The sequence below is a fragment of the Balaenoptera ricei genome, chromosome 4, assembly GCF_028023285.1.
Source record: "Balaenoptera ricei isolate mBalRic1 chromosome 4, mBalRic1.hap2, whole genome shotgun sequence".
Lineage (NCBI taxonomy): Eukaryota > Metazoa > Chordata > Mammalia > Artiodactyla > Balaenopteridae > Balaenoptera > Balaenoptera ricei.
In genome coordinates, this window is record NC_082642.1 from 129,456,605 (window position 1) to 129,483,305 (window position 26,701).

Consider the following 26,701-nt stretch of genomic DNA (forward strand, 5'->3'; position numbering starts at 1 on the left):
TGTACAATTTGAGAGCAACTTGCTGCAAGTTCAGCAGATGATTAAGTTTAACCTTGATGCTGAGCCAGCAAGATTGGCTTACTTTCTATCAGCAAGGGATGTAAATTTACTTGGACACATTTTAATTGGCATTTATGCAACGTGTACACACAGATGCTGAATTCATTGAGAAATCCTGAGTGCCATCTGTTTAACTAGCTTTGCCCTCTATTAAAGTATATGATAAAATGAGACTGGAAATCTTTGGCTTGCTCTTATATTTATCTTACACTATACGGCATTTCCAAAGACCACCTTATTAGTGTGGTACTCTGATAGTAATGCTTACTAGAATAACCTAAAAATATACTTTATTTTCTCTTTCCCTTTATAAGGACTCTTTAAGACAGTTTTTCTTCTACTCTTTCCCTTAGTAAAAAGCTTATCTTTATGAAGTAGCTTTTTTAAGTTAAAAAATATGTATTTTTGTAGTTTAAGGTAATTTTCTTAGTAAAACTGCTGAGATTGCTGTATATATAGAATTATAAGTACTTTTTATCAAACTTATCTTCATAATAAATTTAATGCTTCTAAATTTTAAATGATTTTTAAAATAATTACTTTTATTCCCGCTGTAAAGTTTGACGTACAAGCGAACTTTTTAAGATCAGTCCTGTATTCCACATATAATCAAAATGCTAGACTGGACCCAGTTCCAAATGAAAGAGCTATTTGCTTTCCCTGAAAGATTTGGGGTAGGCAACAACAATATCCCATCATATCTAATATACAGAACTTGAAGGAAGAGCTGAAATTATTATAAAAATTAATGGGGAAGTGTTCCTCTTTAATCATGCAGTACCTTAATACGCATTTGAAAAAAAATCCAAAATACACATTGATTCATTGATGAGGTATTAAGATTGGAATCAAATTACAACCATACTTTCCTGATATATTAAGTCTTTTACTTAAAAAAAAAACACTCAAACCCTCAAATTGTTTTTTGTACATTTTCCTATTAAACTAAAGTAAGTATGCAGTCTTAGGAGAGCTGTCACTTTTTATAGCTGTCATGATGACAGAATGAACCATTTATTTTATCAGTATAGGCCTTATATCTCTGTGACAGGTGGAGATTATGATGACATTGTCTTCAACCTAAATTCATGAGCCTAAGAATGAAATTCCTAAGCTAGAAGGTTTTCAAAACTGAAAGTAAACTATCAGATATAGTACCAAATTTTTAAATGGTTGTTATAGGAATGGGTTTAGTTAATTTCTTCATGTGGTTAATGCTTATTACAATGATATTACTTAGTATATTAATATAATTCTCTCCTTATTGTTGGGTTTCTGGGACTGAGCTAGCAAGAAAACTACAAAATCAGCAACCCCTCCCCAGTGAACCACCTTGAGCAAATCTTGTGACTGACAAGGACTTTCAATTAAAGCCCCAGTTAAAGCTGCTTCAGAAATACTCTAAATTCCATCTCAAATTCGAAAAAAAAAATTTTTTTTTGAGAATTAGAAGCTCGTTGTTATCTTTGGATTCTGTTGTAGTTTTTAGTAGATAATGATAGTCTAATTGGAAGTCAATGGGCTTTCTTAATCTATTTGGGTTGTAATAGCATTAAACCTTGCTGAACTCAGTTTTCGCATCTGTAAAATGAAGCAGACATGGGCTAAAAAGATCACTAAGTTCCTTTTAATTAAAACATTCTATAATTCAAAACAATAAACATATGAAATAAGATCACAGAGTATAGAGTGGGCTGTTTATCCTTTATCTCTCTCCTGCCTCCAAAGTATAAAACTTTAAAACATTTCACTAAATCCTTCTCTGTTGAATTCAGTTGCAAATCTATTAGAATTTTTCCTTTGCGTTTAAGATGAAGCAGAGTTATCTATTGAAAATCCACATCCATTTCCAGCAACATGGTTGGATCTTGGGCACATTATGCTAAGTGAGACAAGTCAGACAGAAAAAGACAAGTACTGTGTGATATCACTTATATGTAAAATCTAAAAAAGTCAAATTCATAAAAAACAGAGTAAGATTCTGGTTACCAGGGGCTGGGGGGGGTAGGGGATAAAATTGATGTTGTTTAATGGTACAAACTTGGATTGAGCAGTATATTATAAGTATAATGTATAATGAATAGAGTATAATGAATAGAGACAACAATGTTGTACTATAATTATGTAATGTGAAATATGGCCACCTTGGCAGTCATATTACAATATATTAAATGTATCAAAGTAGCATGTTGTACACCTTAAATTTACACAATGTTATATGTCAATATATTCAATAAAAAAATTAAAGAATTCCACAGAGGAAAAAAAAAAAAGAAAATCCACATTCAACTTTTATTTATTTGTAGCTTCTAATTAATATTAAATCTTTTAGTGCATAATTATCTCTTACACCTCCACCCTATAAAACTCTTACTTCATATACTAACCTTAACTGATTAAACTACTCACACTGTCTATGTTGGTTTCAAATTCCTTTATGTACAGACTTCCAGTCTTTGAGGCCTAAGTTAAGAAGTGGGCAATGGGGTAGCAGGTATGAAATGCAGTAGGAGCTGAAGAAGGAAGTGGGAAGGGAGGGTTGGCTGAGGAGTTTCCCTGGAGTCAAGTCCAACAGGGGGTTTCAACATTGGCAGCATCATAGATGGAGACAGTTTTTCAAAGGCTCCCAGTAGTAGGAACTCAAATAAATGTTTGTTGACTGAAATAAAATAAAAAATGAATAAACAAAAAGGTAGGCAATCAGTTAGGTGGAGTTGGAAGATGAAGAGCAGGTAGCATTATTTTGTAAAGTCTGTTTGTAGGCTTGTATTATCACACTTCATGGTGAATACATGGCTAAAAGTTACAGTTGCTTCAAAAAGTATTTCAGTTTTGCACATGTCAATCCCAAACTCCCTAACTTGATGATAACCTGGAAGATTAAGGTATAAATTTCTTTTTTATGGTAAAGATGATAAACTATCACATATATTAAGTTATTTAAATTGGAGGCAGTGTTCATGGATTAAAATGTTACGAACAGCTTCAAAGTACGGAAGGTGCTTGCTCTAAACGTTTTCAGTAGTTCATTTTCTAGCCATTAGGGTACAAAATCAAAAACCTACAAGAAATTTCTCTATTTGTTTTTTTTTTTATGTTTTTACTTTTATTTGTTATTTTGCTACCAACACTGAATTTATGTGACCATGTAATGCAGATAGGCTATTTTAATTGCCAATCTTGACTTTGAGCCAGCTCTTATCCTTGTTAGAAATATGGTAATATGTTTCTTTCAAGTGTTACTTAGATCAATTAATTATGGTTGTAGGAGCTGTCAATTATTTACAGTATTTGAGAGTAAAATCATGTCTCTTGTGTCACTTATCATATTTCAGGGTGCTTATTTCATCTTCTTCTTCTATATTTAATTACCTTTTTCAACATGTCTACGATTCCCTCAAATCCTGGAACATTGTATAATTACTGGTTGTGTTTTTTCTTTTCTGGTTATGATGCTTTGAAATGCCTTTCTTTGATTCTTTTGTTTCTAAGCAAAGAGGCATAGTGAGATTTTTATTATTTAAATGTTAATAGTTTGATTAGTAAAGACAATAAAGTTAGTAATTCTTAAAATGTTATACTTTCAATCAGAAAAGTTAAACCTAGCTGGTATTTCCTTATATGAAATGTTGGTCATGAACTTTATTTTTTTTGAAGTTCAAGAAGAAATTGGTATGCATAACTCAAGTAAAGACTTTTCTCTCTAGTTCTGCCCTTGAGAACACAAAAGAAAAAATTAATTTAATTTAATTTAGCACATCATTTGTTTAGTGACATTGGAACATTAAATGATGTATATCACAGATTATTATATGTTCACATAAACTTCTCTTTTTAAACAGTGAATTTGAAAATGTTTAACCAAATAAAATAGCAAGTAAAAATATTATTGAGAGTAGGAACAATGTGATTTTTTTAAGTTTATTTATTTTTTGATTAATTTTTATTAGAGTATAGTTGCATTACAGTGTTGTGTTAGTTTCTTGCTGTACAGCAAAGTGAATCAGTCATACGTATACATATATCCACTCTTTTTTAGATTTCCTTCCCATTTAACAATGTGTTTTAAATTTCATTATTTTCCTACCTTTTGGTATTTAGGTCAAAGGGGTATTTGATGTTTGCCATGCTTTTTTTAAACTAGTAAATAATCCTTTACTTGACTCAGCTTTTTGCTCATGAAGACCTTGCGATTCCTCTATGATGTCTGCAAGTTCTGAACTTCATCTCTATTAAATTATAGGTCATTGTCAGTTAAAAATAATCATGCGTTTGAAGTGGACCCTTTATATATTAGCCTAAGATATCTGTTAAAAGAGTCAAGAAAGCATATTTAGAGCTAGAAAAATTTATAATTTATCAGGATAATGTACTCTTGAATCATTATTGATAAAATATTCCTGTTTTGAAAATAAATGTGAATTTCAGCTATGTAGATTTTTAATGAAATTGAGCTCTTTGAGACTGAATATACATGATTAAGGATAGGAACACCAAATTAACTTAGCATCAAGTTCCCTTTAAAAATCCTGAATTTTACAGTGTGAAAAAATGTTTATTTTTGTCCATAAAAATTTATAATATTGATTTTAGGCATCCAAGTTTTATGAGTATTTGAAATTATTATGTCAGCAATTGTGCCTTACTTTGTCAATTGAATTATTATAAATTTCAACTTAGAAGGTTATACACTATTAATAATCAGTTTTTGTATATCCATCCAGTAGTTGATAAAGGATACATGATTAAAATTGAAAACTAAAGTTGTCATTCTTTGTTTAGTTTTTATTGTAACTCTTAAAGAAGCGCTGATGATTGAGAGAGAACTTGTATTACGTATATGTCAGGGAGCCTAGCAAATATTTAGAAAACAGACAAAAGTTTTATGATCATCAGAGATTTTATTGACTAGCTATAAACTACTTGGTTAAAAAAATAGTAACAACTTTTGGCACTTAGAAAATAAAAAGATGTTAAAATAGAAAAGCAGAAGTTACAGCTGCTCCTTGTGGAAAAACAAAAGCCTATACATTTGTTTAATTTACAAGAAATGTTGCTGTTCCAACTGGGGTCTGTTAAAGAAGAAAAGTAATCCCAAACTTGCCAGCATTGCAGAGAAACTGAGAGGTTTCTTTGTATTTATTTGAGCTCCTTACAAGTAGCTAATGGTTTTATAGTTCTTTAAGTTGGTTGTAGGGTATTTTAAAGAACTGGTCAGCTAACCTGGTCCCAAGAACCATTTGTTCCTCATTATAAGCAGAGGTCTTAAAATCTCCAGAGAAGCATTTGGCCCTCTTCACCCATGAGACTAGGTTTTTGCTTATTTGATTCCCATTTTGACTACTGATCATTTAAAATTGTACTTTGATCTATTGGGTCATAGATAATTTACTCAACCCAGTGAACATAATAATTACATTTGGTTTGAATTGTTTTACTTCATATTCTACAATTAAGCATATAAACCACGTTAGCATCAGCTTAAGTTTATGAAATTTAACCAAATTTTGTTCGAGGAAGATAATTCCTGTGTATTCATGAGGTTCTGTACATGCTTTAGGTGGTGGCTCCCATTGTAATAGAGGTGAGTTGCTAACTTCTTTAATGCTGGTGACTAGATTAGTGGGTGTGAGGGCTTAGCCATTTTAGAGCAAGTGGTCTTCAAACCAAAATACCTGTACATTTCAAAGGTGTTATGGGGTATGGTTGTTTTACATTTTCCAGATTCTCACTCTCCCTATATATATCATTTCTAAAACTGAGGTACCTGAAAATGTCCTTACTTGTGGATTCCCCTTAGGTTTTTATTTTTATAGAGCAATAATTATTTTTATTGCATTGTTTTATCACGTTCAATATTTGTTTCTTTTGCATCTGATACTTCCTTAGGAGGCACACATTTTATATTATGTAAAACGCTGAGGGTTATTGGTAAAGATAGCAACGGTTAATAAGAATTATAAAATGATTTGCTTTTCTACCAATTTAATCCCTAGTACCTTAAGGCAAGGCTTGTTAGCATGACTCCAGCTATCAGCAAAAAGAGGTCTTAAACTTTGTCTGCCAAAGAGCTGAGGGCTGAGTGAACTCTCACAAGGGCTGTGTAGTTTGTTAGGAAAAGGCAGCTCACACAGCTACACAATTGCATGTTTGTTATATTCCTTGGAGATTGAAAGCTCTGTTAGGTACTTGGCATTATTATTCTGAAGCCCGGGACAGCCCTGTGATGATAGGGGAAGATACGAGGAATTAACAGATCTGAAATTTATTATGTTGGGTAATAGTAACAGTGATTTAGGGCAGATTGTCGTCAATTAAAGACTCCTTTGTTTAGTTGATATGTCTGTGTGTGTGTGCTATTTAGACTTCGTTTTTTCCTGTCACTTAAATATTCCTTTCATTTGGGGTTAGGGGGAGATGTTTATAATGGGCAATATTAATTATGCTGCACTAAGATACATTAGGGAGAATAGTTTGGTTGGGGTTTTTTTCGGTTTTGTTTTTGTTTTTAAATCCAATAGCTATTTTCTCGGGCTCTTCCCGATTACTGGAGAGGTTTTAACGAGATCATTTTAAACTGTGAGGATTTTTCTCCCTTGAGACTGTTGCCATTAGACTCCCCATAATATCTGAAAACTGCTTTTAGCCCTTCTCCTGTTTAGCTGCTGGCATGGAGCTTGAGAATGTAAAGAAACACCTGGAGCTCTGTTTTTGTTTTTTAACAACTACCTTTGTTTCCCAGTAAATATTTTAATTAGAAAACTTTCTAGTCTTTCTCAGGCACTTCAGAAAATGCCTATGAAAACAAAGTATGAAAAACAGTTGTTTCAAATCAGTCCTACTGTGTCCAGTCACTCATTTGTACAACCCTGAATCCTTTTAGCGCCTGACTTCAGGTCCTCATTTGTACAACCCTGAATCCTTTTAGCGCCTGACTTCAGGTCCTCATCTGTACAACCCTGAATCCTTTTAGCGCCTGACTTCACGTCCTCATCTGTACAACCTTGAATCCTTTTAGCGCCTGACTTCACGTCCTCATCTGTACAACCTTGAATCCTTTTAGCGCCTGACTTCAGATCCTCATCTGTACAACCTTGAATCCTTTTAGCACCTGACTTCAGGTCCTCATCTGTACAACCCTGAATCCTTTTAACGCCTGACTTCAGGTCCTCATCTGTACAACCCTGAATCCTTTCAGCGCCTGACTTCAGATCCTCATCGGTACAACCTTGAATCCTTTTAGCGCCTGACTTCAGGTCCTAATCTGTACAACCTTGAATCCTTTTAGCGCCTGACTTCAGGTCCTCATCTGTACAACCTTGAATCCTTTTATTTAGCACCTGACTTCAGGTCCTCATCTGTACAACCTTGAATCCTTTTATTTAGCACCTGACTTCAGGTCCTCATCTGTACAACCTTGAATCCTTTTAGCGCCGGACTTCAGGTCCTCATCTGTACAACCTTGAATCCTTTTAGCGCCTGACTTCAGGTCCTCATCTGTACAACCTTGAATCCTTTTAGCGCCTGACTTCAGGTCCTCATCTGTACAACGCTGAATCCTTTTAGCGCCTGACTTCAGGTCCTCATCTGTACAACTTTGAATCCTTTTATTTAGCGCCTGACTTCAGGTCCTCATCTGTACAACCTTGAATCCTTTTAGCGCCTGACTTCAGGTCCTCATCTGTACAACCTTGAATCCTTTTAGCGCCTGACTTCAGGTCCTCATCTGTACAACCTTGAATCCTTTTATTTAGCACCTGACTTCAGGTCCTCATCTGTACAACCTTGAATCCTTTTATTTAGTGCCTGACTTCAGGTGCTCATCTGTACAACTTTGAATCCTTTTATTTAGCACCTGACTTCAGGTCCTCATCTGTACAACCCTGAATCCTTTTAACGCCTGACTTCAGGTCCTCATCTGTACAACCCTGAATCCTTTCAGCGCCTGACTTCAGATCCTCATCGGTACAACCTTGAATCCTTTTAGCGCCTGACTTCAGGTCCTAATCTGTACAACCTTGAATCCTTTTAGCGCCTGACTTCAGATCCTCATCTGTACAACCTTGAATCCTTTTAGCACCTGACTTCAGGTCCTCATCTGTACAACCCTGAATCCTTTTAACGCCTGACTTCAGGTCCTCATCTGTACAACCCTGAATCCTTTCAGCGCCTGACTTCAGATCCTCATCGGTACAACCTTGAATCCTTTTAGCGCCTGACTTCAGGTCCTAATCTGTAAACCTTGAATCCTTTTAGCGCCTGACTTCAGGTCCTCATCTGTACAACCTTGAATCCTTTTAGCGCCTGACTTCAGGTCCTCATCTGTACAACCCTGAATCCTTTTAGCGCCTGACTTCAGGTCCTCATCTGTACAACTTTGAATCCTTTTATTTAGCGCCTGACTTCAGGTCCTCATCTGTACAACCTTGAATCCTTTTAGCGCCTGACTTCAGGTCCTCATCTGTACAACCTTGAATCCTTTTAGCGCCTGACTTCAGGTCCTCATCTGTACAACCTTGAATCCTTTTATTTAGCACCTGACTTCAGGTCCTCATCTGTACAACCTTGAATCCTTTTATTTAGTGCCTGACTTCAGGTGCTCATCTGTACAACTTTGAATCCTTTTATTTAGCACCTGACTTCAGGTCCTCATCTGTACAACCTTGAATCCTTTTAGCGCCTGACTTCAGATCCTCATCTGTACAACCTTGAATCCTTTTAGCACCTGACTTCAGGTCCTCATCTGTACAACCCTGAATCCTTTTAGCGCCTGACTTCAGGTCCTCATCTGTACAACCCTGCATCCTTTCAGCGCCTGACTTCAGATCCTCATCGGTACAACCTTGAATCCTTTTAGCGCCTGACTTCAGGTCCTCATCTGTACAACCCTGAATCCTTTTAGCACCTGACTTCAGTTCCTCATCTGTACAACCTTGAATCCTTTTATTTAGCGCCTGACTTCAGGTCCTCATCTGTACAACCTTGAATCCTTTTAGCGCCTGACTTCAGATCCTCATCTGTACAACCTTGAATCCCTTTAGCGCCGGACTTTAAGTCTTCATCTGTACAACCTTGAATCCTTTTAGCGCCTGACTTCAGGTCCTCATCTGTACAACCCTGAATCCTTTTAGCGCCTGACTTCAGGTCCTCATCTGTACAACCCTGAATCCTTTTAGTGCCTGACTTCAGGTCCTCATCTGTACAACCCTGAATCCTTTTAGCGCCTGACTTCAGGTCCTCATCTGTACAACCTTGAATCCTTTTATTTAGCACCTGACTTCAGGTCCTCATCTGTACAACCTTGAATCCTTTTAGCTCCTGACTTCAGGTCCTCATCTGTACAACCTTGAATCCTTTTATTTAGTACCTGACTTCAGGTCCTCATTTGTACAACCTTGAATCCTTTTAGCGCCTGACTTCAGGTCCTCATCTGTACAACCCTGAATCCTTTTAGCGCCTGACTTCAGGTCCTCATCTGTACAACCCTGAATCCTTTCAGCGCCTGACTTCAGATCCTCATCTGTACAACCCTGAATCCTTTTAGCGCCTGACTTCAGGTCCTCATCTGTACAACCCTGAATCCTTTTAGCACCTGACTTCAGTTCCTCATCTGTACAACCTTGAATCCTTTTATTTAGTGCCTGACTTCAGGTGCTCATCTGTACAACCTTGAATCCTTTTAGCTCCTGACTTCAGATCCTCATCTGTACAACCTTGAATCCTTTTAGCGCCTGACTTCAGGTCCTCATCTGTACAACTTTGAATCCTTTTATTTAGTGCCTGACTTCAGGTCCTAATTTGTACAACCTTGAATCCTTTTAGTGCCTGACTTCAGGTCCTCATTTGTACAACCTTGAATCCTTTTAGCACCTGACTTCAGGTCCTCACTTGCAGTTGGGGGTGGCAGTGGAAGTGGGGGAGGTTGCACTTAGATTGTATAAGTTTATGGTTTTAGAAGCTGTAGTAATACAGGCCTATTTTACGCATTATTTTAAAGGCAAGGAATGACGACTCCACATTTCAGTTCGAAATGACAGTGAAAGCTGGATGCATTTCGAAATGGCACAGAAGTGGAGTTCTCTTATAAACTGCCAAGGAGACAGACTCAGGTCTGAGTATCTATCTCCTAAAAAGCCTATAAAGTTTAGTGCTAAAAATGTAGGCTCTGGTATCCCACTGAATCCAGGTCCAAATTTGAATCCAGGGTTATCACTTAACTAGCTACATACAGTATAGCTATAGGAGCTGGGGAAATTTATGTACCCTCCCATATGTCAGTTTACTGCTAGACCTGAATTCCCCTTCAGGGCAGCCCCAGTTGGAGCAGTCAACATTATCCCCTTGATCTATTTTGCATGTTAAACCTTTGTCTAAAATTTCAGTTGAACGAGGCATTCTGTGACAAAAGAGAAAAGAAAGAAAGAAAGAAAGAAAAAACCCAAATAAGTGCCTTGAAAGCATAGATCAACTATATCTTGTTTATCTTATTAGCCACCACCTCCCAGTACAATAGTAATTTTATTGAATGAATGAACGAATGAGTGAATCACAAATAAATCCTCAATAGTTTCATAATGCAGCATTTTCCCAGGGAATTTTACTGTGCTTTAGAGATTTTGGAAACTTTTGACAAATGTGAATTTTCTGACTATTCTAATTATGGAATAACATTTATTATGCTATTGATTCTCTTATGCATAAATAGTAAATTAAGCTTAATTGATGGCAGTCCGGAAAAATGCCCTAATGTCTTGAGTTGTCTTATTCTCTGAACAAAATGACTAAGTGAGCTTTTATTAATTTGCTGCAAAGTATGGATAGCAAAACAATATTTCAGTTATTAGTAATCATATGTATATCATATACATCACACATATACAGACATATATAATCACATATTTGTATATATACCTATATAATCAAAATCGGTTAGTTTTGTGTCAGATTTTCAGTCAGTTAAAAATGATATGCATCAAACTAAATTAAACTTTGTCATCCTAATAATTATAATATAATTAATCAAGAGATATGAGTTAGCAATTGAGATTTGGAGTATAGTATCATAAAGGTCTAAACAGGTAAATATGAGTCCTGTGTTAAATACTAAGGGGGAAGAATTTGAAACCATAGTATTTTTAATCAATAAAACAATTTTCATATTATTCTTCTCCTCCCAAATTATCAAATTTTACATATGTACACATAATTTGATAATATGGGTTTCTTATTTTTCTATTCTCCTCATGGGAGGATTTGTCTGTATATTATCTCTCTGTCCTCTTATCCCTTAAAAATGGCACGTTCAGTTCTTCAAATCAGAAACCTGGGGTATCACTGTTGACATCTTTCTCTCTTTCAGCTTCAACCCCTCAAGAAATTGTTTTGATTTTTACCTCCAGTGTATACCTCTCCTTTCCCCTTTGTACCAAATCCAGTGTCATCATAATAGTATAAAAATAATCATCATTTTTCCCCTTAATTACTACGATAGCTTTCTAATTGGTCTCTCCACTTCGGTTCTTATTTCCCTCTTCGTTTCATTCACAGAGCCACTAAAATGAATATTTAAATAGGATAATTCCAGCTCTGCTTACAAACCGCAGAAGTGGCTTCTCATGGGAATTAAAATAAAAGCTGACCCTTTATCATGACTGCTGTGCGCAGGAGATCTGGCCCCTCCTTCCCCTGCCAATCTCATGGTGCACCAGTGTCAATCTGTCCCACTAACCAGAGTCTGAGTCTCTTAAAGTTTTTTTCTTCAACCTGGATTATTTCCTATGCCTGCAGTGCACTTCCATAGGATAAGTTCTATTCATTTTTCAGGATTTAGTTGAACTGTTATTTAAATTATGTCCTTCATTAGTTTCTCACACAGCAATCCTATCCTTTCCTTCATGCCGTGTATCACGATTGTAGCTATGTATCTATGCATGTGTTTATTTGACTATTGTCTGTCTCCTTTCCATACCTTGCACACCATGAACGTAGGACTCGTGCTGATGTTAGCGCTATTTCAGATATAATACCCAGCATTCAGAAGGTGTATTGTAAATATTTATGTTCTGAATGCCTATTATGTCTTGGGCATTATTCTAGGCACTGAATACATAGAGTGACAAAAACAAACTTCTTGTTCTCATGGAGCTGACATTTGAATACAAAAAGCCAGACAACAAATAGATAAGTATATTCCTTTGATCAAGGAACATATATATATATATATTTCTATTTAGCAGGGCGCTAAATAGAAAGTTGGATTTTAGAAAAGAAAGAACACGTCTCTCTTGCCCTAATCAGGGTCCCATACCTCAGATAGTCTCATTCTATCTGTGTTTTTTTAACCCTGCCAGGCTACTCCTGAATGTGACTTTTGCTCTGGCACTTAGAAACCCTCATCAATGGCATTCTTTGTCCTCCTTTCCATTTGTACTGGCAGCTGAGAAATTTGGCAATTCCTCACATAGTGACTAATAGTAATACTTCTTTGCAGATGTAATGCACATATAAATGGCAAGTCCTGTACAAACACTAAATAATTAGTCTTCGTAATAACCCTAGCAAGATAGAGTGTAAAATTTTCTGTTCTGTATGGAAATAACTGAGCCATTGTGAATATACCTATTAAAATCACAGTGTAGTGGTGGGATACATGGGGTGATTCTAAAATCCCTGACTTCTGTTTTTTGACTCCTAAATAAACATTATCTACAAATAATGCTCTATCAAATGGTGTTTTCCATAAGCTGCATTTTTCATTAAGAAATCCATTTAATTTATAGTTGAAAGTGTATAAAAATCAAACATCTAGTAAGCTACTGACATCTTTAAGTGAGAACATATGATTTTAGCAACCTGACTAACTTTGGGAGTTCATTTTTTATGATCTACCAGATTGCAAGTCTGCTGAATATTAACTATTTAAATGTTGATCCTTATTGAGGTACGCCTTTCTCTGGAATGCATCATAGGTTTTAATGTAAATCTAGCATGCCAAACTTCACCTGTTTGTCTTGATGACTTGGTGCTGGTGTAATACACTCTAGGGTACATCTTGTAGCACACATGATTCCTGAAGTGAAATAATGAAACCAGGAAACATTGACTGCAGAGATCTGTGAGGGCTTTTCCTAGGAAGTGTCACTATGCTGTCCATGTTTCTGCAGAATGGGAATGTGGTTCAAGCTTGGACCCAACCTGGAAATAATTCTAATCACTAAAAGAGCAAGGATAGCTTGTCCCCATTGCTGCCGCCCAGTAGAACACAGAAGCATGCAACTGTGTTTAAGCCTGTTCCTCTATCATATGTTGTTTAAAACAAAACCCAATAAACAGCTATTAATTACTTTCATTTTGGTAATTTACCTTTCTATTTGCAGGGCTTTGTATTCAGTGCTAGTTAAGATTGAGTGATGTTTGGCATCCATCCATACTATATCACTTTTTCAGAATGTATAATTTTTTTTTTTTTAAAGTACTGCTTTCCTAGGGTAGAGCATAGAAGGTTTGTGAATCTTCAAAAGCTGCAGTAGTTGAGAAAATAAGTGCTTTTACTGGCATATTTTCTTCCAGGATCTTAACCAAAGTATAATTTAAGGTTTCAAAATAAAGTTGCATGCTACAAAAAACACAAGTGGAAGATGACATAATTATTGAAGAGCATTCATAGATATTTTCAGTGTCAAATTTTAAAAAGTAAATATGTACCCTTTAGGAAATGATCATGACTAAATCATAACTTTATACAGAATTGATGTGTGCATGCATCATTTAAAATATCAAATGCCTTAGCTTTAGAATATGATGCTATAAAATAGATAATACTTCATGAAAGATTATTTTATACGTTATCGTTTTAGTTTTTTTTTTTTAATTGTTTAAAATATCTTTCTGGACATTCAACCCTTTTGTTGGAATGCTTTTAAAAGTTTGGAATTATGATTTTATTTTAAGAAATGTTAAGGAGTTTTGAAAAACATTTGTACCCCAGATAACACTTTGTTCTTCTGGGTAATGCTGTGACCTTAAAAAGTAAGAATGCAAATAGTTACGCCTTTATGATATGCTTCCTTACCTGGCTCCTAAAGCATATATCTTAATACAAAATAACCTGCAATAAACCCTATTGTATTACCATTTCCTGACAAGGTGAAGATTAATGTTGTTTCTTGACCTACCTCACCACTGATGTAAACTGTGCTGCAAGAGAAATACAAATGTTATAGCACGGGTGCCAAGCACCCAAGTATGTGCTCAGTACAGATGTGTTAAATGAAAGAATAATAGTTATTTTAAAATGAAATACAATTTACTTATGTTAAGTAGACATTTAGATAAAGAACTAAAAGTATCAAAGAAGTGAGTAATACAGTCTCTGCTAGTTAAAGACAATAGAAATGGTTAGTGATTTTGAAAGCAATTGAAGTGGTACATTGTTACCGAGGCAGGCTGTCTCTGAGCACCCTTAAAGTTGTTGTTTTTGGGAATACGCTTCCTCATTTATTTTCTCCTCAAATATGCCCCATTTTTAAGGGTTTCATTCATTTTTTTCCCTTCCCCTGTCAACTGCTTGCTACTATTTGCTGCGAGGTTTCATTGATAAAGTAGTCTTTTTAAGTAGAAAAATAAATTCCCAGGACTGCATATTCTCTTCCTCTGTTTTTCCCAAGATACCCATTAAAATTCTAATTAAAATGCCCGTATTTAATTAAGATGCTTATTATTGTGCAGCTTTTTCAGTCATTTTGTTGTTGAAATAGAAGAATCATTATAAAAGGACGACATATGTAATCTGAATGATGATTTCTAATTCTCAGTATGCCAGTGAAAATCTGTAGTGGCCTCTTCCGAACGTGGAAAAATCTGAGAAGATACAAGAATACACGATATATTCAAAGGTAGCCATTTGAGTGTCGAGGGAAGTTTCTCACTCAACTTCAGTTCTACTGGAAAGAGGCTGAAGTATTAATTATACCATAATAGCTATATATTTGGAATTGTGCATACAGTGTTAAGATCAGATGGGTGGGCAAGTTGATCGAAAAGTGTCCTTGGTGGACTCTGCCCGTCTTTACAAATTCCGCATTCGTAAAATGAAACTAATAAAGTCACTTTTTCATAGCCTTGTTATGAGGATTAAATGAGTGGATACTTGGCATGGTTCCTTACATAGTATATGTTCAATAAACGTCAGCCATTGCTAACATTATTATTATATTGCTAACAGTATCATTATTCTTATTTATGTGATGAGTTCCTCTCCTCCTGAGGAGCCTTAGATTATTAATTTCTAGAAGAAAAAGTTTGGGTCACACATCTCCTAGGCCCCTGACTACACCAAGATTCTGTGATTCATGAAGCCAGAGTATTATAGTTCACATATGTTCACCACATGATTAGGGAACAAAATTAATTTTAGGAGCATTTGAGCCTCACCAAAATGGGGCAGTCATGAGACTGCAGTGCATTGATGTACAATCACTGGTAAGTCAAACCTTCTGCAGGAAGGGAGTGGATTTGTTGGAAATACAAAAGATTAGGAAAATTGCATTTTACAGTAAAATGGTGACATGGTAAAAAATTTTGAAAAGAGCACTGCCTTGGAAATCAGGATACTGATGTTTTCTTCTGGTCTCTTCCTGACAAATAACACAGGCTAGTGACAAAGCTGGGACTCAGTTGCCTCTATTTGTGGGATGGATTAGATGTTGTCAAAGACTCCTGCCCTTTCTATAATTTTATGTCTCATTCAGTTCTAAAATTTCCCACAATGCTTTTAAAGAGTGTGTTACAAATATTAAAATCTCCATAATATTTGAAAGTTTCCGTTTAACGTATTTTTTCACTTTGTCCCCTGTCTTTTCAATATTACCCAAATAGGTTGCAAAGTCAGCACTGAATTTTAGAATCCTTTTCTGAAAGCAAGTTTACTTATTCTGAGAAGTGTATTAAAATTGATGTATGGTTTTTCAGAAAGACAAATGATTATATGCTTTGTTTTAAAGGATAAACTTTAGTTGGCTATTTTTTTTAGACCAAAAACTTCCAGGAGACTCAGATTCAATGAAGCTTATGTTTTTTTTCTAATTGAACAGAATGAAAAAAAGTGAAAAGCAGTTGAGCCAGATTACATGCACTAACCTGTAAACATAAAACAATTACATAAATATGGAAGAAATATGATATTAGGATGAACTGTGGTTTAACAACCTTTCTAGGTGGTGTCTACTTGGATACATTATATATGTTATTAAATTAATATTAAATCTTTTCAAAAGTTAGTTCCATATTTTAGAATTTCATACTATTCAAATCAAGAAACATTTGAGAATATACACTTTGATTAGTAGAGATGTTAGAGAAGAAAAGGAGAGGTTTTTTTTAAAGGATCTGTGTTTGAGATTATTTATGGATACCATTATTTTTTCTGCAAGATGCTGCCAGTCATTTGAATTCAATTTTTATTTTAATTTCTTAAATACACACAAGAATTAAGAAAATTGGATAGTTTAACCAAAAGTTCATATCATTTTATAATGTGACACATGCTATTTTTTCCCCAAAAGGAAATGTTCAAGGCAAGTAAGAAAAAAAGTTGCTTTTATAGAAGAGAGAAAAAGATCTTAAATTCATAACTTTATGCAAGGTTGCCTGTCGCCATAAGCAATGCTAGAGTTCTGTGTTTCACAGCTGCAAAAATAATTACATGAGCATTATCTAAGCAACAATCTTTAATGGATTACATTTTGTTAGCTTTTCATTATATACTGTAAAAACGCAAATAACATAGTAAATGGAAAAAAAAAACCCTTGATTTATCTGACTTAGACCTTTGATATTTTTGAAAGACATTTTATTATTCATTGGTTTATTTGAGATATCTCAATTTGTAAATAAGATATAGTGTTACCAAGTTGGTTTTAAGCTCACCAAGCAGAACAGTTGTGCAAATTATTTATTTTTATTTGAAAAGTATTTTACTTCTGCATGTTTCGAGGGTGTTAACAATTTTCAGAGGTGTTATCTTAGATTAATAATGTGATCTAGCAAAAGCACATACTATCTGTTAAGGTCAGTTCACTTGCTTTTTCTATAAACCTTACATTTTATTTGTGGTGTATTCTTAATACCTAATAGTAGTGTAAGTTCATAAATAGTGGAAGTCTTCGTACTCTCTTCTTTTATAATGTGCTAACAGTAGCTGCAGTTTTCAGTTCAGCAAGGCTTATCTTTGTGTCTGTGTATTTTATTAGTAAATAGTGTGTCTATGAAGTTAGACTTACAACAGTGTGGTATGATCATATTTCCTTTGCTTTTTCCTTTTACTGTTCTTTCCAAAAATGAGGACAGACGTCTCCTCTTTGAAGCTGTATTTTCCAAGTGTTAATATTGTCATATTATGCCCAAGTTGTCGTAATATGTAGATTTAAAAATCGTTTTGTTGAGTGGATATTAAGGCTTACTCAGATGTATGCACACACTTAGCTGGCATAGAGGAAGGAAAAGTGGAGAATTGTAAGAGAAAAGTATAGGATTTTGTAAGTCTCTAAGCTTATTTGGGGTTTTGAAACCAAAATTTAAGGGTGACTTTTGAAATTGTAAGTTTTTTTCATTGTAGTACTTCATCCATGACAGTATTTTTAAATGCCATTGAAGTGGAAAGACATTCATTCCAGTACAAAATTGTAGTATCAAATATTCAATTCAATAGATTTTAAAAGATAAATATTTATCACTTCGAATCTGTGCACTTAACATACCAATGAGCATATTAAGTATCAAATTAGATTACTAAAATTGTTCACCTTTTATTACACACTGGGGGAAAATGGGGTGGGAGAAAGGTAACTAACATTTTTAGACTTGTATTGAAGTGTGTATTTCCATGCCTGCTTTGTAAATATGGAAACAGAGGTATTAAGCAATGTGTTCGAGATTACCTGCCTCGTAAACAACAGAGCTGTGATTTAAGGCTAATTGATGCCAAATAATTCATGATTTCTTGGTGTTAACAAAATGCTGAAGACAATTATACTGTATTAACTATTTTTGAAATACATGTTTGATTTATTTTCTACATTTTATTCCAATAATTGCAAAGTGAATAATACTGGTTCACAGTATGTTAGTATTATATTAGTATCCAGTTAGGATTATAGTAATGAATTGTTTCCTCCTCTAAAAAAATATATTTAATAATATAAGTGGGGTTAATAATATCTCTTATTCTGAGCAGGTTTGAGAATTAAATGAAGTAATGTGTACTCCTCACCAAATCCACAAAAACCAAAAAGTACAGAACATACAAAGTAACATGGTTGGTAGCAATGCTGTCATCATTACTGGTGCCTTTTAACACTGTCCTTCACTCAGTGATAATGGAAAAACAGACAGTGTTTTGAATTTAGTCACTTTGCAAGTATGTCTAAAGTTTTTGTACATATTTAAGTTTTGGACATATTTAAATTATAGTAACTATATACTGTTATACACGAGTTTGAAATATCTTTAAAATATCTCAAATTTGGAAGTACATTTATTTTTACTTTTAATATTTTTGCTTGTATGCATGTGTAATCCATTTAATAACAGAAAGCATCATCCCAACGTGTCATGTAAGTAAAAGGAGGGTTTGGTTATATTCATTAGCACATGGATGAGAGACTGTAGGCAGTAGACAGAGAAGAAGTGCAAGTTAGAGATAAGCCAAATGCTAACTGTGAGGGCACTAGGCAGCAAAAAACACTTGCCCACTGGCCTGTGAAGAATATCAAATTATCCCTGTCGTGTGCTTAAGGCCAGATATCATTATTAAATTGCATATGTCTGTAAGTAGATATAGATTTTCCAAGATGTACTGAGATAGCTGTTAGTAGTCGTTCACTATAATAAATGTCTCCTTCGCTGAAGTTCAGAGATAAGGACTGTATATATCATCGTTGAGTGTAATGATTTAATCTTGTGCCTGCAGTACTACGGGATGACTTCAGACAAAACCCTTCTGATGTCATGGTGGCTGTGGGAGAGCCTGCAGTGATGGAATGCCAGCCTCCACGAGGCCATCCGGAGCCCACCATTTCGTGGAGGAAAGATGGCTCTCCGCTGGATGATAAAGATGAAAGAATAACTGTGAGTATTTAAGCCAGCGGTGGGGGACATTTAGAAATCCAACTGTGTATATCTTCACCAAAGAAAAAGAGAAAAAAGTAGGTGCTCTCAAATACAGGATTGCGTTAACTCCCATTTTCAATTCTTCTTTTAAAATAAATATATTTCAGTTCTCCCTGTGTTGACATAAAAACAAGTGAGGAAGATGCATGTTGTTTAGTTTGCTATTCAGTAAAAGAAAACTTTAATTTCTATGTCAGTGTCTTAGAGTTAACACTTTTGTGTATGACATAATTATTTGCATCACTCAGGGCATATCACATTTCTAGATGGTATAGTAAAAAATTATAAACAGAATTCAGAAATATAGTATATTTCCAGAAGGCTTCTTAAATCCCTTCAGGATTTTTATCTCTTTCTCCTTTTTAAATTGCTTTTCTGTTCTGTAGAGTTTGATATCATTTCTGAAAAATCAAATCTCATTCTGAATGATGGTTAATGATGGATTGATCTCATTCCAGAATAAAATAGTGTGACTAGATTACTGGATTTCAAATTTCTGCTGTGATGTGAGTTAGAGAAGTATGCTGTCTGTAGTAAGTAATGATACGTTTTCTTCTTGACAGCAGCGATTCTATGAGACTTCTTTGCTTTTTCTATCTTGTAAGGCGTTAACTAAAGTACCTAAGTAAACCAACTCTCACTGATTCTATGATTGTACAACCTTCCCCTTTACTGTTTTCTTTGTTCTGCACGTACTATCTATTGTGAATTTATGAGCCAAGATTTAATGTTTCCCAGGAGAATGTGTGTGTAAGGCAAAGGTCACTGCTAAAGTTGTAGAAGAACAAAGTTATAACACAGACCACCTAATCCTAATAAATGCTTGCACTGTTTCTGGATAACCAGTTAGCAGATTAGCATGAAAATTAAATAGTGAGAAAAAAAAAAAAGAGAGAAGGTTGTGGTGGACAGGGATTTAGAGACCTTGAAAGAAAATCAAGCATTTTTCCTGCATTGATCCAAATTAGAATGAGTCTGTCAAATGATTTATTTAATTCTAGGAATTGGAGTGAGAAGGACCTCGCTGTACTTTTAGGAGATGCTGACAAGCCACATAGCAAAGTGAACTATATTTGGAAATATTGACTCGGGGAAATAGAGTCAAGGGAGCAGGGGAATAGAGATTCTAGGACCAAATGCTTCTCCTGTTAGTGATAACAGATTCCTTTTAGACTTATGCACAATTAAGATAATATTTTCCCCTTTAAAAACTACTTTAAGTCATTTGACGACCATTATCTGTAATTTACATTTTCCTACCCTAATAATTCAAACTCATTGAAACCATTATAATCCATCTCCTCCCTCATGTCTTTCCCGATTACCTATTTGTGTTTAATACAAATTAATGATAAAATTCTCAGCATTGGGGATGCAGCATTAAACAAAAATCAGTGAATGCCCTTCTGGAGTTTATATTCTGTGGTTAATTATACAGATAAAACCAAAATAGATAGTATAACATATAGTATATTAGACTATAATAAGTCCTATAAAAAGTAATGAAGTGATAGACAGATTAATTAAGATTGGGGTAGAATTCCAATTTTAAATAGAAATGACCAGAAATGCTCCACATAAAGATGTGAAAAAATTAAGGGAAGGAACTAGATAGGTATCTGGATAAAGAGTGTTCAAACAAAATAGTAAGTTCAAAGACCCTAAGGCAGGGTGTACCTCTAACGTTCAAAAAAAAACAGGCAGAATGGTCAGCGTGGATGGAGCAGAGAGAGCAAGGGGAGATTTGTCGGAGAGAGCATCGGGGGTGACAACTCGCCAGACTGTATTCAGCCACGAGATAGAACAAAATCATGCCATCTGGAGCAACATGGATGGACCTAGAGACTGTCATAATGAGTGAAGTGAGTCAGACAGAGAAGGACAAATATCATATGATACCGCTTATATGTGGAATCTAAAAGAATGGTACAAGTGAACTTATTTACAAAACAGAAATAGAGTCACAGATGTAGAAAACCATCTTATGGTTACCGGGGGGAAAGGTGGGGAGGGAGAAATTGGGAGATTGGGATTGACATATACATACTACTATATAGGAAATAGATAACTCATAAGGACCTACTGTATAGCACAGGGAACGCTACTCAATACTCTGTAATGACCTACATGGGAAAAGAGTCTAAAAAAGAGTGGATATATGTATATGTATAACTGATTCACTGTGCTGTACAGAAGAAACTAACACAACATTGTCAATCAACTGTACTCCAATAAAAATTTTTAAAAAAAAACCAAAAGTAGCCAGACTGTCTAGGACCTAGTAGACATTGTAAATAGTTTGGCTTTTCCTCGAAGCAAGGTGTAAAGCATCAGAGTTTTCTCAGCAGAATCCTCCACTCTCTGCAGTACACAGTGAAGGGCGATAACGGCCGACGTGGAGAGCACAGTGGGAGCTTTTGCAGTAATCCAGGCAAAGGGGAAATGGGGGTTTGGACCACGCTCTTAGGAGGTAGTTTGAAGAGGAGAGGTTATATTCTGGATCTGCTGTGAAGCAATTGCCGACAGAATTTGCTAACAGATTGGATGTGGCTTGTGAGAAAAAGAGAAGGATTACCTTAATCCATTGGTCTGAGCAACTGAAAAGGTCGAGATGCCATTGACGGAGATGCCATTAATTGTAGAAAGAGAAGATTTGGGATGGGAAGTATCAGGAACTCAGTTTTAGACACCATAATTTTGAAATTCTTATTAGATATCCAAGTATAAATGTCAAATAGGCAGTTGGAAACATGAGTCAGAAATTCAGAGTTGAGGTTGAGGCTGGAGAAGAATTTGAGTTGTGGTAGACATAACAAGTACTCATTACCATACATTCCTCCCTTCCTTCTGGGCAGATGAAACACTTCCCAGCTTCCTTGCTACGAGGCAGACCAGTTTCGCTGGTTCAGCTTCATGAGCGATGAGTGAAAATTAAAGACGTTGAATACTAGTGGGTGAGCTTCCAGCGCTCTCTCTCTTTACCAGGTGGCAACCAAGGAAGACACATGTTCCAGGACACCCAAGAGCCTGGGTCCCTGAGTTAGGTGTAGTAGAACTTTCCACCCCATACCTCTGTCTTCCCATGGTGGACATGTAGAATGAATGAGAAATTTTTGTTGTATTAAGTCATAGAGAATTTCGTAGCACAGACTAATGTAGCCTATCTTAATGAATATGGGAGTCATCAGCATGTACATATCATTTAAAAACAGGAGACTGAAATCACCAAGGGAGTGATTATACATAGAAAGGAAGAGAGATCCAGTCTTTAGCTCTCGGGGGAAAAGAGGCAGAAGAGCAGTGGAGACTGAAAGGGAGCAGTCAGAAAGAAAGGAGGAAAACCCAAAGGGCAGCCAACTGAAGATAGTGCTTTAAGGAGGTGTCAGTGACTGAATCAGTTGCAGACAGTAGATCAAGTAATGTAAGGATTGAGAATTGACCATTGGAATTGACAACTTGGTCAGTCATTAATGACCTTGACAAGAGCAGTTTCAGTGAGTCGGGTTAAAACTCACTGAACTGGTACAAGAGAAATTGGAAAGATTGAAATCAGACACGTTAGAATTGTATAGACAATTCTTTCTATATTGTATCTAACACAACAGTTAAAAGATAAAGGTGTTGTGGTCTCACATTTTGAAAAGTCTTAGTTAATCTTAAAGATTTTGTTTTGTGTGTATGCACGTGCATGTGTGCATTTTTTGTGATATTAATAGTTTGAAACTGCTATGGTAAATTTGATTTTTTTAAAATTCTTGGAACTTCCTGTTATATCATATACTGAATTAGAAGAAGTGTTATGGTTTATGCCAAAGTGCTTAATTTATTAGAGGATTTTCATTTACATTTTGCTGTCTAGAAGATGTTACGCTGTAAATACAGGGAGGGCACCAATGCCCCCCACCCCATTAGTAGCTAATAATCAATATAAGAACCAACTGCTCTCAGGAATCAAACAATTTAAAGTTGCAATAACCTATGACTATGAAATGATGCCAAGATGTTAATGTATAAATAATTTTAAAATCATTTAAATGCTGTCAAAATGATGATCCACGATAGTGTTCCATATGCCAGGAAGTTGTTACGTCTGAAACTTTTACTGTTTCTAAGACCATCTGTGTGTTTTGTGTAAATTATGACTGTTAAACTGATAAAACACTGGAGGTAAAACACATCTATACATGCAGGGAAATGAACAGATTAAAAATCAGCAGTTTGGATACAAAATTACTGCTCTTATTTAGATCATAATTGTTTTTGTTGGATTTCTTCCTTTAGGCAAAACTAAAATTGAGTAATTAAAACAAAAACTTCAAACAGAATGCCTGATGTTATTTCTAATTTTTTTTCAAAAATTCAAAGTAAATTCTTAAGAGATGTTGGTTATTAGATATTTTATGTGATTCTTCTTTCCTGAGCTTTGTTTTTGAATGATTGTTTTCATTTCTATTGTTAAAGTACTTTGCCAAATGTGTTGAGTACAGAAAAACAAGAGATTAAAGCACATAATATCTTTATGAAAGACAAGTGAAGATTGCATGGTTATTGCTACAGTTTTGGTTATAGGAATTTCTAGAGTTCTTTAATGTGGTGGCTTTCTTTGTTGAAAATTTAAAGTACAACTCTCCCAGCTGTGAGAACAAAGCCACACCCTACAAAAAAAGGAAAATATGTAATTGAATTGTAGCTGCACCTGTATTTTTTTGATGTTCTTAAGTCATTTCTTTTTACACTGACCCGTATTCTGAGCCAAATTTTAGATCTATGATGATTATAAAGCAGGAAAATATAAAAAGCATTTTCTTATTTTCCTACCTGAGAGGAGAATCTTTTAGAACTTTTTTGGCATGTATTTCTTAGAATAATTTGAAGGAGGCCTTAGATGATGTTTGTCTCTAGTGTTCTTTTTTTTTTTCTAAACCTGATTGTATTTAGAGTGAGAGATAGAAGTAGTTTAACTGGCAGGCTGGATTAAATAGGTTTACTTCATATGTCTGAGACTTAGTCATAACCATTATTATTAATAAATGAATTTTTCTCATAGAGATGAATCAGAGGACCAAAGACTTCTTTTTGATGTAGAATAACATTTCGATGTACTTTATAAAAAATGATATATAGAGTTTATTTCATTACATTTTGGAAATATTGTACTTAAAGTCAAGATTATTTTGTATGAGTGAAAAACTGAGAATGTTACGGTTGGAGAAAACAACTAATACCAAATATTGAGAAAAAAATTTGTGTTCAGTTAAAAAACTAAAATTGCCCTTGAATTAAAGAAAAAGATAAATACAGTTGAAAGTACATATTGCAAATAATTTCCTAGATTACAAAAGATCTGAATTATGTATAAAGATTGTCAATTACAAAATTATGTTGAATAAAAGCTGACAACTAGACCCAAAAAAGCCCAAGAAAAATTTTAGCATGATTTTGGGTTTTTGAATGGAGTGAATCATCATTGGTAAAGAGAGAAGAGAAATTTACTAATGTCAAAACATTGTGAAAAGGTATTAAGCTTATTAAAAAATTTGCCATTAATTTTATATTTGTAGACCTGGGTAGTTTTAATATTGTTACCTTGGTGAAAAGTTAAGTGTGTTAAAAATCAGGCTAGTTTTGGAGGATCACACAATTGCAGAATGTCTGAGGCATCAGTTTCCCATATCTTTTGTATTGGCTCTCTACAAAAAGAAAATGCTCCTGGTGGTAGCTACAGGAATTGCAGGCATAAAGACAGAAGGAAATAGCCCATTTCTCATGGAAGATTTAAATAAAACGTTTAATTCATTTATAAGCATAAAAACAAATGTATTCATAAGTTAAATGTATTAAGGTATCCAATAGTACCTAGGTGGTACTAATGAGACAAGATCAACTATATGGTTTACTTCAACATATGATAAATTGGTATAGCAAATTGATGCCATTATTTTAACAAAACAAAATGACAGTTGTATGTATTTGTATATGAGATCTGATGATTTATGACTAGGAATTAAATCTTTTGACTTGGATTGATAAATTAATATTCATAGGAATAATAGTAAATCCTCAGTACATGGAACATAGTAAATATGCAATAAATATTTATGTTACAGCTCTTCTAGAATGTTACAGCTCTTGTGCTTAAGTCTATCATGAAAACAAACTGAAAAAACACCACTCTATTTTTTTCAATCTGAAGTTTTTCAAACAAATGTGTTGAGTTTTAGAAATGGTTATTGTAGGGACACCAACAGTTTACTACTCTACCATAGTAATAACAATAGTTATTGTTTATTGAGCACCTGTCATGTACGAGAAACTTAATATTATCTCATTTAATCCCCTTTAAAACTCAATGAGTAAGCTATTTTCTTTCCATTATGGCACACGTATACCTGTCAATTCAGTCTTATGGATAAGAGGAGGAGGAGGAGGATATTGATATTAAACGCTTAATGTAGCACTTACTATGTGCCAGGTCCTATTCTAAGCACTTTATATATATTGACCCATTTTGTCTTGACCCTGTCACATAGATACTAAAATTTCACTAGTGCAGTGGTTAACTCCAATTGACTGCGGGGACACCTGCCTTTTGTTTTACTGACAACATTTTCTATAGGTCCTATAGATTTTGCTACATGTATTAAAGACTCTGATTTGCTGTCATTGCAAATTTCAACTCAGAATGGCCGTAACTCTTAGTTTCCGTTGTGAAATATTGTCTTTGAGTTTGTAAGGGTCTGGAGAGATTAGTTCACACAGTGGATGTTATAGTGGTTTTGAAACTAAGCTTGGTACATTTGAGAATTAGTCCATATTATGTCCAGTAATAAAAACTGTAACATAACAAAGATCTATAAAATTTGAAGTTTGGTAGTTTCACAAACTATGGCACAGAAATGGTCAAGTTGGACCAAAGGTTATAGTTCAGATAAACTAAAATGATTTATTCTGGACACTAGAGGTCTTACCTCAAAAGATTTTAGGAGATTATCTAAAGAGGATGATAAATGACTGTTTGCCATTTGGTATTTAGGGAAAGAAGGATTTATATTAAAAGGGAATGAGTCAGAGAATGATTTAACTGACTGTACTTTATAGCTAAGTGTCCAAATTGTGTATTAACTGGGTTCTAATACCATCAGCTGTACACACGTCAAAAGTTATTGCTGAAAAATTAAGCAATTATGAGACATTACACAAATGAATGGGAAATTAAGTCAAAGAAAATATTGATGTAGTAGCTTCACAATTTCGTATAAATACAATAAAATATTGTAAAAACTAATATAGTAACAATACAATGTAAATGGTAAGATCTGCCTGGACTCAATTCTGAAATTCCAGAGTAAGTTTCTTCAAAGTAACCTTTCACCGTCATTTATCCTGAATTATTTCATTTTAGTGTTTAAAAGAAGAGCTTAAAAGACATTCTTTTCATGTTCGAAACTCAACTTTTTAAAAAAATTTTATTTAT

The 26,701-nt window shown here is 34.6% G+C and overlaps 1 protein-coding gene across 1 annotated transcript in view; it reads left to right on the top strand.

Moving 5' to 3' along the window:
- Positions 1-26,701, top strand: part of ROBO1 (roundabout guidance receptor 1) — a 382,889-nt gene that overhangs the window by 228,375 nt on the left and 127,813 nt on the right. Inside the window, exon 3 of the mRNA XM_059921364.1 lies at positions 19,028-19,185. Within this exon, the coding sequence (XP_059777347.1) occupies positions 19,028-19,185 (158 nt within the window). The remainder of the gene's footprint in view (positions 1-19,027; positions 19,186-26,701) is intronic.